The sequence below is a fragment of the Channa argus genome, chromosome 7 (assembly GCF_033026475.1).
Source record: "Channa argus isolate prfri chromosome 7, Channa argus male v1.0, whole genome shotgun sequence".
In the NCBI taxonomy this organism is placed as follows: domain Eukaryota; kingdom Metazoa; phylum Chordata; class Actinopteri; order Anabantiformes; family Channidae; genus Channa; species Channa argus.
In genome coordinates, this window is record NC_090203.1 from 22,714,113 (window position 1) to 22,728,411 (window position 14,299).

Genomic DNA, 14,299 nt, shown 5'->3' on the forward strand with positions numbered 1-14,299 from the left:
TTGACACGTCACACAATCGGAGATAAAGTATTTTGATGCTTTTTTCCCCCAATTCCAGCTCTGTCAATGAATTTCCTCTGCTTGCATATGATTTATCATCAACATTACAACATGTCCTGGACATATATTTGGTCTGCTTTCACTTGGTAAATGTAATGCATGTTACACTAACTTAACTGTCCCAGACACCCAAAGTAAGGTTTGTCTAACATTTTATATACCATGAGTTTACGACTTTATAGCTCAGTTGTGTGACTGAGAATATATTCTCTCTCTCTCTCTCTCTCTCTCTCTCTCTCTCTCTCTCTGTATTCGGACACAGCCTCAGAAAATATATTTTTTGCTATGTAACATATCCACTTTTGTAATACACTCATTTAAATCGGTTTTGTTTTTAAATATACTTTAATATTTTATAATTGCAATGTTTGTGGAGTCACTGAAACCATATTTTGTTCTGTTAGCAACACAGAATGACAATAAAATACAGTTTAAGTCTAAACTGTAACCTATAAATTATAATTATTTCTAATAAATACATGTATTTGCATTACCTCTAGAATCCACTACAATCGATTACCTGCTTTATTCTCTGCCAAGTTCAATTCAATTCAACTTTATTAATATAGGGCCAACAACGTTATCTCGAGGCACTTTACAGAATAAAGTCGAGACTATAAAGATGTATAGAGAAAACCCAACAGTTCACCCTTGAGCCACCACTAGGCAACAGTGGAGAGGAAAAACCCCTTTAACGGAAGAAGCCTCCAGCAGAACCAGGCTCAGGGTGGGCGGCCTTCTGGCTTGACCGGTTGGGGTGAGTGGAAAGTGAAGAGAGAAATGAACAGATCAACAAAAAGCAACGACAAAGCATTGGCCAGGTCGGTAGGACCAGTGGCTGCACACTGCAAAACACATAGACCCAAAGCCGGGGACACCTGTAGAAAGAGACAGAGAGGGGGAAACGGAGGACAACTACGGAACTACAGGAGAAAGAACATAAAGTCATGCAGTGGTGACTGCGTGAGAGGAGAGAGGGACATGAGGAGGAAAGGAGCTCACTGCATTGGGGGGGTGGGTCCCCCCAGCAGTCTAAGCCTATAGCAGCATAACTATAACTAACTATAAGGTTAATCAAAGAGGAAGGTTTTAAGCCTAGACTTAAAAGTAGAGAGGGTGTCTGCTTCCCGAATCTGAACTGGGAGCTCGTCCCACAGGATCGAGAGCAAAGTGTGCTATAGATTCTCTGCCGAGCATGTGCTGCTGTGCATTTCTGTTGACTCATGGGTTGGGTTCAGACATGGCACTGCAGCTCCACATTCCTCTGCGGTAACCTTGTCGTGGCCTCCTCCCACGTACGGCTATGCCAGTGAGTTCAGACGCACCCAGAGGGTTGTGTAGAAGTTTCCCTTACTGTTCATTTAAGAAGTGCAAGATGCAAAACGTGGACTGTGGAACAAGGTGTAAGAGTTATGATTAGGTTGGACATTTATCTACTAAGACTTTTGAATGTGAATTGGTTTTTGCCGCAGTTAATTTTCCATGTCTCTAGTCTTCAAGGGTGTGGCCTGTGGGCTTTAAACGGTTCTCTTATTTTCAAGGATTAAGGACATTTTTGTTATTCCTCCTAGAACAAGTGTCTATGATGTAGTATAAGGGAGACAAAATACAAGTAATGAAACACTTCAAAAACAGCAGAATCAAATGGGTTATGAGCACTGGCCACACTGAAACAATGTGGTGTGTAACAAGCAATGAGGATTTTCTGCTCCCAGCCTCCACCTCACTGACTCACTTTTTCTTGCAGTGATTCATGAAAATTTTGAGTTAAATGGCTGTTGGAGTTTCCACACAAATACAGTAAGGCTCATTGTTTTTGAGGCAGGACTAATGTTCCTAAGACATGGCACGTATAATTTATGGAGTCCCTAATAGGGGACACAAATCTGGGCTCTTAAACTTAGTTTACCACTTGGACAAACTGACAAGTTGAAACTTTTAAATTATTATTTTTATTCCACATGAAATTACACATTTCCCCCCAAATAACAGTTATGTTTGGGTGTTCTGTATGGAAATTCCAAAGATGTGAACAAAGCTAGCCAGCCTGACAATAACCTTTACATCTCCAAAAGCTACCTCTTACCAACATGCAGTTAGGCAAGTTACTGAAAGAAAATATGAGAATAAAAGACAAAACAAATAATCTTAATTTGAAAAAAGCATTAATTAGATAAGCATGTGGGATTCTTTTAACTGTTGTGCTCATAAAAATAAAGTATGATTTTTTTTTTTGTTCTTCAGTTTTCTATACCTCATGATTCATAGAAATACAAAAGCATGTCACCCAGAAACAAATAAAAATAAGAGTAGAAAATTGAGCAACTGACATTAAATGGAATGCAACCTTTGTGTTCTGACAAAACCCTGCTTTATTTCTCCAGCAGCCCCCATTGCTTCTTTCCCTTTCCTGAATGAACCATTATGGTTCATTCCTCTTGACAAGTACATATTGGCTGCTACAATCTCTCAGGTGTTGGGATGCCAACTCCTGATTTTGTGAAACCACAGGTATAATCATCAAAAGATGGTGAGAATGAAGAACGAGACTATTAATATGAACAGGATACATACAGTATAACTGCTTTTTGACTAAAAACTCCACCTACTGCATGTTTCGTAAGTTGCAAAATGTGCCCTCACACCCACCACCTTAATACAAGACTTCTATTGCTCCCATACACAAAAAAAGTCAGCAGAGAAGTAACCAAACCCAATCTCACTTAACCCTTCCATATGAACCCTACCACCAAAGTTTAAAACATACCCATGTTCCCCATCCCCTTTCCCCACAGTTACTACAAAAGAAGGAACAGTAAACTAATAAATGTGAGATGAGTGTTGATAGACCTAAACAGAAAAAAAGATGAGAGTTGGACGATGATGATAATGAGGTGGTCTCAATGTGGATGATCATGACAAAGATGAGCCGGGACGATGGCAGGCAAACAGGGGTGAGTACAGGGGTCAAGCTCAATCCCTGGGCTCCTCCGTATCATCTCCCTCAACCTGGTTATCAGAGGTCCACAGCTGAGGAAAGACAGAAGGACAGGCAGGAGTAAGAAAAGCAGCAGGGGAACAAGATGGGTCAAAGGAAAGGCAGTGCTAGGGTAAAGAATAGAGGGCAACTTGTATAAATAAAGCAGTTTAGGACATTTACATTTTTAAGTATTGGTGTATTGCAATTTTCATTGCAAATCAACCAGAAAAAAATACAAACAAATGATACACCTTTGCGCAGATACTCTATGACACTCAATAGTAAAGGTGTTCAACTGGTTTTAAGACAGCTGTGGTCATTTCAAGATTGTGACTTAACCTGAATATTCCTTCAATGATTCCTGGACAATTTTTCCACTTCAAGTATTCTTTGCTACTAAAAAGTGCATTTAGCTATTCCAGCTAAACAGGGCTTGTTTTTTGTTTTTTTTAAATGGAGTGTTTGCCATTCAAATGAACCCTAATCCTTAATTTTTATCAGAGGGAATTAAAGGCAACACTGTCAATTGCAAACATGTATAGAACAAAACTAAAGCAAAAATATCTATACAACCTGTGGCATCAGCTACTCATAAGGTGATTTTCTGCTTCACTTACTTATTCTTACTACATTGGACTCAAAAGGAGACATTTTGCAAAAAACACCATGGGCTTTAGGAAGCTGTCAGTAATCTACACATCTTCCATCTTTTGTTAACGGAATGTGTTTATATTATTAGGGCTAGGAACGTTTATGAAAAATGTATACATACTGTCAAGTTGTCTCTCAGTAGCTGCATGATTAGTGTACTGTCTTTGTACGACTCTTCACTCAGTGTGTCAAGCTCTGCAATGGCATCATCAAAAGCCTAAAGGATTTAAAGCACATTGTAAACTCCTGTTCAGTTATGCATTAATAAAATGTGTGCTCACAGAAAGTAAAATGTTAACACATTTACATTAAGCAGTTTCATATATATGAAAAGTTAGTTATCAAGAACTTACGCTTTTGGCCAACTGACAGGCCTGTTCTGGTGAATTGAGGATCTCATAGAAGAAAACAGAAAAATTGAGGGCAAGACCAAGACGGATGGGATGTGTGGGCTGCATTTCACCTTTGCTGATATCAAAAGCTTCTTGGTAGGCCGTCTGTGAGTTTTTGATTATGGCTGAGAGGAAAAGAAAAAGCACATGATCAACACCCATGTACACATCTGTACTGTGTAAGAGACACGCATTGGATCCCATCTTTATAAAAGGTTCTATTTTTTATTGCTGACACCATATAAAACAAGGGTGCCCACACTTTTTTTGGCTTGTGACCTACTTATAAAATGACCAAGTGAAAATGATCTACCTACTAGAAAAATACAAAACATGTGTTTATTATATTGAGAATTCTTTATATGCACAATATATGTTGGTTTACCTTGCATAACTACATGAACCCATATTGCACAATACAACTCTGAACATCTTTTTGTCATTACCTTACTCTGAAGAATTGCACTGACTAGAATCAGCCTCGGATGCATAGTGAGGAGGCTATCTGGCTAGCTTGCTAGAGTTTTGCAACACTTGGTGCCGTTGTATACATGTGCGGTGAGCCACGTTTCAGGAAAAAAAAAATACAATAGATGGCGATCGATGTATTGGGTACCCCTGATCTAGAGAAGCGCCGTTTATAGATTTTTAAGTTGTGTGAATGAATGTTCTCTACTGTGGCTGACTCCTTGACTGCCTCAGTTCAGTGTGGAGGATCATCATCAACTACTAAGTAGTCATAATCTATAGCTAGCTGGAAATCATTTAATTAATATAATTTATAACCTTGATTTTTTGTCATGGTGTCACAGATATGCAAATTAAATCAAACTTCTGGTGATTCTGGATTTTAGCTACTTTTAATTTTAAAAAGTAGACATTTAGATTTGTGAAAACAATTTTTTGTTTTGCAAACAATAATTTTAATTGTTTAATGTTTTATGCTAACTTGAATTGAGAAAAACATTTAAAAAATATCTGAAAAAGGTCCTACATTATTAAGAGACTAGATGTATGACACCATATGTTTACGGTATATTGAAAATGGCTAACCTTAGTCGGCCTGGTAACAATATTCTACCACCAGTAAAGCATTTTATATTGGAGTTTTAATCCAAACTAAAACTGAATTGTAAAAACATGCATTTGTAGTGGTATGGGATGTCATTTGGAGAAGCTGGCTGGGTGCAGTAATTTTCCTGATAAGATTGCCAGACAACCAGAAAAGGCTGCATGAAATAACAGGTCCTGGCCTTGACAGTCCTGCACACCACCCACCTTAAAACCACAATTCCAGTTGCTTGAAGTTCACTTTTTACTGGCATTTTGAATAAAAACTGACCATCTGCTTCTCTTACTACTAGAGAAGCATATTTTAATGTTGCTGTTATGAGCACACAGAGCAAATGGTATGAAGCTTGTCCAAATACTGTTGTATTCATTCAATATTCTCTATGTGCACATTTATAAATAATGGCAACATACACACAATAAAACAAGACTTGAAAGAGCTTACCGTTCTTCTCATCTCCTGTAGCCACCTCAGCCAAGTAGCGGTAGTAATCTCCTTTCATTTTTAAATAGAAGACTTTACTCTCTGCTGCAGTGGCTTTGGGAATGAGATAAGTGCTCAAAAGACCCTATGGAAAAATAATAAAAACAGGTAGTGCAGACTGTTAGGAAAGCTGAAAGAGTAGGAAAGCTTTTCAGATACTGAAAGTAATGCGTCAGCTTTAATGAATCTAGCTCTTTGCAAGTTCTGTCAAAATTGCAATCAATAGAAAAAAAAAAAAGCTGATTTGTATCCAACTATGGTTATAAAATGTATACACAATTAACTAATGAAAAAGGCAATTTGAACGATGACGTACCTACGTAAACACATTATTCATTGATCCCACAAAAGCAGGAGTCATTTCAACCCATTAATACCACATATTGTATATCACAACAATGTCAAAGCACCATTTCTCAGCAAATGAGGGTTGTGAAAGGCTGGCTACCTCCAAAAGCCTTTGGGGCCTGATTGGAGGCTACAGCATAGATGCTTTAGAGACTGAATGAGGGTGGGATCTGTGTGTTAATAATAGTGGATAACATAAGAGCATGCAAAGCTGATGGACTGGACAGAAGAGCTGAGAAAGAAGATAGTGCAGAGTGAACAGTGGGAGGAGTGTCGATGAAATATGGTGGGGGTGGAGAAAAGAGGATACTGCCAGGGTGCTGAACTCCTTATGAGCTTGTGAGAAAGAAGTAGGTCACCCACAGAGCCCATGCTGGCTCATTACAACATAAGCATGAACAGCAGCATGAACATTTGCTTCTGCAGGAAAGGGGGGAAATGTTATTGACTAGGACAGCAACCACCGTGCATGTTCTTGTTGGGAGACTAACATATACACTAAAGGAGAAACAGCTTTTTTCTAATGCCATTTAGACCAATAGCTGGTTTGCATTGTGAACATGTTCATTTTCACATGCACATGTGCATGCTAGGACACTCACAAGAACTGCTGTGATGTGCTAGCCACATAAAAAAAAAAAAAAAAGAAGAAGAGAAAGAAGGTGGTCAGCTTTTTGGTAGCCTGGCCCAAACAATGCATTCAAAAGCTTAACCTGACCCCAACCTTATCCTCTCCGGTTACCTTAGTCTACTCCTGAGTTACATGTCATGGAGACCCTTGAGAGCTTCCTCTTTTCTCTCCCAACACAACGTTGCAGCTTTCTGTAGCTCATTAACACACACACACACCGCAACTTTGTTGGACTCCAAATCATGTGGTGTATCTGTAAGCCTAGCAAAACAAAAACACCCACTCGGGCACGAGGCACATTGTTTTTCTGTTCTTTGTGTTATGTGTCACAGTGGGCATCACCGTGTGCAATAAATCTAATACCAGGATACTGGCAGCTGTATGAAAAGAAATCTGGCAAAAAAAAGTCCAACTACCACCATGGCGGCAATATCCAGTGTAAATAAAACTTACACCAATCAGCCGCAACATTAATACCACCGGGTGGTTTTATTATAAAATAACATTCTGTTTATTTTGAATTAAAACATGAACTACTAAATGCTAATGTATCTTTTGAGTTGATCAGCTCTATGTTTCTTTGAGTGCTATAAGGCTGAACAACTCAAATGCAGGTTAAAATGCTAGAATACCAGTGGCTTAGCTTCTGTCATTATAGGATTAGGCCATAGTGAGTCACCGGGCACAAGCCAGTGGAGGAACAGAGTAGCAGACATACTATAGATGACTACAATACTTCCAGTATGTAGCTGAGTTGGGCACCTAAGTGCAACGTGGCACTCAAGCTCTACATAAATAGACTTCAACTTTATTCACAATTTCTCTGTAGCCCTGCTATTGTTCCTAATTTAGATAAAGGTTACTGCCTGTAGAAGTCACGGTGAACGACTGGTCATGTGTAGTTCATCAGGTCAGTTCAACACCAGAAACATTTCCCATAATTTGTGGTGTCTTACCTTGCTTCCATCCTTCATGAAACTGGGGGTACACACATGCAAACAGCACTCCTTCCATGTACTATAACCAATGCATAACATGCCATAGCATACTTCTGGTGTCATGTCGTGCCTCCTGCATGCTCTAGTATTTCCACTAAGTAAGAAAGTTTTGACACATGCAACCTCCTGGTGTGTACTAATATGGGAAAGAGCAACTCCAAAAAATGTCTCACCCAAGAGTAACCTGATTGCATCACAGACTTATTTTGGAAGACTGACAAACAGATTTAAACTGTATAGTGACAGAAAACATCTGTTTTGTGTGTGTTCATGTTGCTCTGGATAGACAAAAAATAAGTAAAATGAGACACACGCAGCTGATCCACAAAGTGAACTGAATTTAAAAAATCTGCAGGGGAAAGTGATTTATTTAGATTTCTACCAGGAACTTTGTGCAAGTAAAAGTTTACGCTGACTTTTTTTAAAAATAAAGGCACCAACGATCAGTTAATAATACCATATTAAAAATTGTATTAGCTTATGTGCCTACTTAAGGCAAAAAACACTACATCTTTACCATAGAGAAACTATTGAAACACTGAGATAAGCTAAGGTATAAACACAGCTTTGCCTACTTTGTCCTATGCTGAATCTTTACATGAATCAAATGAATGCAAGACATGTACTCAGTGGCTAACTTATAGGTTATATCGATAGTCCAGTCTACTAAGTTAAGTTTTGTTGACACTGTTAATTCAATTACATGTCTTAGCACTGAGGTCAAGTCAGGCGATAATGTTCCTCATAGCGCTGCAGCAAGTGCAGTGAGCATTACCAAAATTTAGGCCAACTTAAAAGGCTTAACACACTTAACACTTTACATACTGTTAAAGGTCCTGACTAGCTGAAACTAGCTTAGTGTTCTGATTGATTCGCAATGTGAAACATTTTTTTTCTGTTTACATGAACTCAAGACAAAGCCTTTTTGCTAAATATCACTAGCGAGGCTGCTTTAAAAAAACAAAACAAAAAAACAAAACATATTGTAAACAAAAAAAAAAAACAAAAACAAAAAACAGTAAGAGCAGCTGTGCAACAATAACAAGAAAGCAAGGCCGACTCATAGCAATTGTATTTTAGGCTCTGAATGCTTCGGAAACACAGATGACCCACACAGGTGTTTCTGAAAGTAGCCACATCGCAGCATCACATTACCGGTCGCTAAAAGGTGGCCAACACAATGGCTGCTATATGTAGACATGGAGTTTTTAATCCAAAGTCTTTCACAAAGAAAAGAGAAATTCCCACAAGACAGACAGCTGAGTGCTTGCAGAAGAAGAAATAATCTACTTTTTTAATTTAATTATGCTGTTTTCACATCGTTCATTACCAAACCTCAAGCTATGTTAGCCAAGTAGCTGCTTAAAACATTAAATCCTGATATTCCATACTCCCCTTATTCTTTGCACATATTTTTATGACAGTGACATGTGGAGAAGAATGCCGTGATAAGGTACAGGTCATCACCGATGACAGATAATTAAAAATTTTTTGATGGACCGTTATAAACCAGCATAGCATGCATATGTAGCAGAATAGGTGCAGCACTTCTCCACTGCATATGGAGAAATATGTCCCGCTCCTCTTAACCCCGTGTTTTTTTTACACAATCTGAATGTGTAAAGAAACACTGACATGGTACGGTTGTGCCCGAGGTAAATTTTCTCAGGGCTTGCTTTTGCTTCCGATCATGATTTTGACATACAGCATCTATGCGAGTACAGATAGTCCTACAGAACCATTTTGGTACAAGATTTTCACAAATGTTTTACATTTTATTTTAAAAATGTTCATGTCATCAAATTATCTTAATGGCTACAGCAGAACAAGGTTAAAAGGTATAGTTCTTGATCAAAATTTCCCGCATGTTTCTCTCGATGAAACATAAACTAAAATGATTACATTGATGACTGATTTCTCATTTAGTGCAAACTAATTTTCTAACTTTGTATTCTGTTGCGTTTTAGGCTTATATGTAGCTCAATAAACCTTGAATCGGATCTTGCCAAAGTTGCCTCAATGCATGTTCATAAATTCTGGTGGGGACAGGGGGTAAAGTAAACCTAAGGGGAGGGAGTTGTGGTAATACAAGTGTGAAAGTTACACCATAATCATTCATTTTGAAACACAGAAGTACTGATAATGCATACAAATACAAACACTTCTCTTCCTTGATATCATGTTGTGTTTTTCATAACAGTCCTGTCAAGGTAGCTGTAAAGAATATTTATGTAATATTAAAATTTCATTACTTTGTCAGATAAAGCAAAACATATTTAATAAATGGTATCAATCTTACCAGCACATCGTTGCAGATTTCTTTCAGCTCTTTCTCAATCTTTTCCCGGTACTCTTTGGCCATTGTCTGCTTCCTTTCACTGCCTTCAGCCTTCTGCTCAATGCTAGACACCACACGCCACGAGGAGCGACGAGCACCCACCACATTCTTGTAGGCCACTGACAGCAGGTTACGCTCCTCGTTCGTCAGTTGTTCACTGGCCTCTGTAACAGCCTTCATTGCAGCAGCCATGTCATCATAACGCTCAGCCTGCTCAGCCAGCTTGGCCTTTTGCACCAGTTCTTTCTGTGCTGTCTCGGTCATGTCTGCTCACTGGACAAAGGAAATCAGAGTAGAAAAGAGGTGGCGTGGAGGTTAATTAAGTGAGTTCCAAGAGGAGATACCTTATTTGGACCTGTAGGAATATACCAAAGTAAGCATTAATACACTTTTGAAAAGTAAATTTGAAAATCCTTGAATGAGGCAGATGTCTAAGCTATTAGTAAAAATTAAATCACCTGTGTTGGCTCTCAACTAAATATGTCAAAGGTTGTGGGTGCCTGATCAGTTCAGAGAATCTACTACAACACACTAAATTTGTTTAGCTTAAGCTCGGACCCATGGTACAACTGCTTTTTGTGACACCTACAATGGCTATATAAGCAAAAACTACCACCTACACACAAACAAGCAAAAAGGCATCAGCACATCAACAATGAATTTTAAGGCATTTACATTTAGTCATTTAGCAGATTGTTTTATCCAAAGCGACTTACAAGTGAGATACAATGGCAAGAAAAATCTTAGTCAAGGAGAAAACATCAAAACAAACTCCTATTTTTAATAGATTTGAGCGCAGGAGGAGTTCTGTTTTCAGAAGTTTTTGGAATATTGGGAGCAATTTAGATGAGCGAGCAGAGTTTGGAAGCTCATTCCACAATTGTGGGATCACTGAGCTGAAGAATTTTGCTTGATAAAATATTAGTTTGAATGCATCAGTTACAGAAATGAGAAGAAGGAGCAGCCTCAGCTTCTAAACACAGTATTGGACCTGCAAGTTAATAGGCAATACTGAATAGAGATGTAAAAGTAACAATGTTCTGCAATGATTATTGATAATAATGACAAGATGAAGCACTAATACATAAATAATTAGATGCCACATACAGAAACGTGGCCACACAAACACCAAGTAGTATCTTGCGCTAACTACTGCACCTTTGCACCACACCCACTCCATACATGCACGCGCGCACATACACACCTTTTCAAGTCAGTTTTATTATTTTTATGTGGTCACAGATTGTGTGTAAATCAAAGTTACAAAAAATAAATAGCATGTCAATTTTGACATCAAGAGAAAAAAAAACAAGTATATACATTTTTCCAGGGTGACAACAATATTCCATTACTTAATGCCTATATGACAGACTTTTTGTGCAAAAATATACCTTCTTTTATGGAATTTACACTCTCCATTAAGAGGTGTCTTAGAAGGCTCTGGTCAGATTGAGAATGTGTAGACCTCACACACACACACACACACACACACACACACACACACACACACACACACACACACACACACACACACACACACACACACACACACACACACACACAGGAGTTTTCATGACTGGGTCAATAGTCTAGACCTGTTTGATCAAAAATAGCCAGGTGGCTGCCACACAATCATTTACATTTTTTTTTCCCTCCATTCTAGATGTGCATGTAATGTGACACATTGAAAACGTGTACTGATAGAAAAGAAAGCCTATTCGAACACCAACCACACACTGTACAAAGTTGGGCAACAAAGTAAATTGATTCAATAAATCAGAATTAAAAAAAAAAAAAAAAAAAAAGCCATCAACATGACACTTTTCTAAAGATTTGTCATTTATACATCAACGTCTGTTGAGCATGCATTTCTATTTTTTTTAAACTACAAGTCGTTCTATCAAACAGAATTCTGATAACTTTCATATTTGTACATTTCAGGAGGGTTGGATCGCGCCCGTGAACATGATGCAACACGACTCACTCGTAAGACACCGGGGTGTGAGTGCATTTCATCGGCAAATAACTATGCAGCTAAGCAGTTAACAGTTTACATATGCTTGAAGCTTTAGTCCATGTGAGCGTAATAAACATTGGCTGGAAGAGTGATTTCAAACAGTTATGGTTAATGATAAAGTCAAGAAAACTATGTCAAGCTTCCAAGGAAAACGCAGATGTGCCCACTTTCTCCCGTGTATTCTCACTCACACACACACACACCACACCCATTCTTGTACCTGTGGCTCGCCCTACGAGCGGAAAAGTGCGAAATTACACAGCGTCTGGACTTCGTTTGTTGTGACTAGAAACATTTTTTTTTTTTTACTGATCTGGACGCCTGGATTAAAAGTGCAGGCATAGATTTGACGAGATACACCATTTGATGAAAGGAAAGCTACGGACAGCAGCATTTTTAAGGCCCTTCCTGACCCGCTTTCAATATGGTGTCGACTATTTCCTGGAACATAAGTATAGTTTGGCTGCTCCGTCTCGCGGCAGATGTGAAGACACTTAAGATTTTACATCCTACTGTTGCATTGGCTAATGCTCTACTTAAACCACAGCATTAGCAAACTCACCTTATAAACTGCATCACCGTACCACGGATGTTACTGCTGTTAAACGTCAGAAAATCTGCAATATTACGAATGCTAAAACTGCCATTATTAACGCTCACGTTAGGCACCTGGCAGACTTTCGAGCTTCCCTCAAAGACAATAAATTCCCATCACAGTCGCGTATTATTAAGCGATTACAGTTATCCCATGGGTTAAAGCATAATGTTAACACGACAAAATACTTTAGTAAGCAGGTTTACGATTTGCAGCCAATGCTACACAATTTCAAAGCTTCAACCTTCGACCTGACACGCCTTCCCCGTCTGCCCATCAGATGTTCCATTTTAAAACCAGCCATTAGACACGTCCCAACGTGAGGCTAAGCTAATCATTGTTCTTCGGTCTGATACTTCTCGCCTCCGCATGCAGTCAATTTGAGACAGTGCTCTTCCAACACAGCCGTATTTCAGGATAGGGCAGAAACTTGACAATAATCTATGCAAAAGTACAGTTTTCAAAGCTCTACGTGCTTTCATACCTGGGTACTGAGAAACAGCAGCGATGTCGGCGTACCAAGCAACAGCTGATTGTCTCAGCTCGTCAGTCTGAATGTGATCCACGGGGTTTCCCTCCAATCACACCAGTCCAAGGCACGGGTCGGGGATCACGTCAAGCGTTACCACGGTAACCGAACAAGACACACTGTGGGAGTTGTAGTTCCAAATGATGCCAAACGATTGCAAATGGTATAGTCCATATAAACACATTTTAAACAGCTATGACACTTATCCAATTACTTCATGTAATTTAATGTACAACACAGACCGATATACAGGCAATTCTGATTAGATTTAGCGTGCAATGGTGTTGCATTCAAACAAATAAAGATGCAAATTGATAAGAACCTCACCTTTTTGAAGCAGCACAATGTTGGCAACTTTGAGGTACAAGTAAACATCGCAAGCAGCTTCAAATCTTTTGTCTTAGTGCAGCTTTTAATGGTATTTATGTTTTGGGAGCTGTGACACAGATAATGGTTGTACATCTACGCAGTTCCCTAAAACAACAAAAATAAACTCTCACCAGGGAGCACAGATTGTTATTTTTATTCCAAATTAAGGTATCATATAATTTACCACACAGTTGCGGGAGTTTGTGCTGTAGATATAGATCACAAATTAGAACACAGAACACAGGCTTACAGTAAATCTTGCCTAACGGAATTGACTATTTCTGCATTCTGGTTGGTTTCCAAGTGGAGAAAGAGAAGCTATTTTTGCCTTGTCACATGTTTTCCCTCGGGACAATATTTCAAGCCTGTAACCTATTTAAAGGCAGATTAGATAATATTGGCTGAAAAATCCAGAGGCAACAGTTCAAAAAATACATAAATAAACGAATCTGTCAAGGTGTGGCCCAAAAGGGGTGTAGTAGAAAGCAGAAGGATTTCAAGTAAAAAGAAGAGTAAGCTGAATGATAAGTTAAAGATGTGTAACCGGTTAGGTGAGGTGAGAACTTGAACACACATGCACTTTCATACAAATAACCAAGTGTTTCCCAGCAACAATCTTAGGGCTACACACATAGTTGTCATTCTCAAGTGTGTAAGGGCCACTCACAATCTGTATTCTGTAAAAATAGTCAAGTCCATTGAGGAAACCTTTGCATGTTACTATGTCTGTTGTTGACTACAAGGATTTGATTGGGAAAATAAACTAGTATAGGTAAAACCCATTAAATAGGAAGAAATCAATGGAAGAAACCTCAGGAAGAACAACAGACCAACAA

At 38.7% G+C, this 14,299-nt stretch overlaps 1 protein-coding gene across 2 annotated transcripts; it reads right to left on the reverse strand.

The window, feature by feature from the left end:
• Window positions 1-1,993: 1,993 nt before the first annotated feature.
• On the reverse strand, window positions 1,994-13,208 carry LOC137130967 (14-3-3 protein zeta-like). 2 transcript variants are annotated; one of them, XM_067511701.1, is made up of 6 exons: window positions 13,050-13,208; window positions 9,915-10,226; window positions 5,600-5,723; window positions 4,045-4,208; window positions 3,813-3,908; window positions 1,994-3,090 (listed from the first exon to the last, which is right to left on the reverse strand). In XM_067511701.1, the coding sequence occupies exons 2-6, from the start codon at window positions 10,215-10,217 to the stop codon at window positions 3,034-3,036; spliced, it is 744 nt and encodes a 247-aa protein (XP_067367802.1). In that variant the 5' UTR covers window positions 10,218-10,226; window positions 13,050-13,208; the 3' UTR covers window positions 1,994-3,033. The 2 variants fall into 2 exon arrangements, with proteins under 2 accessions (XP_067367802.1, XP_067367803.1); XM_067511702.1 differs by having other exon boundaries at window positions 9,915-10,308; window positions 13,050-13,136.
• Window positions 13,209-14,299: the final 1,091 nt, after the last annotated feature.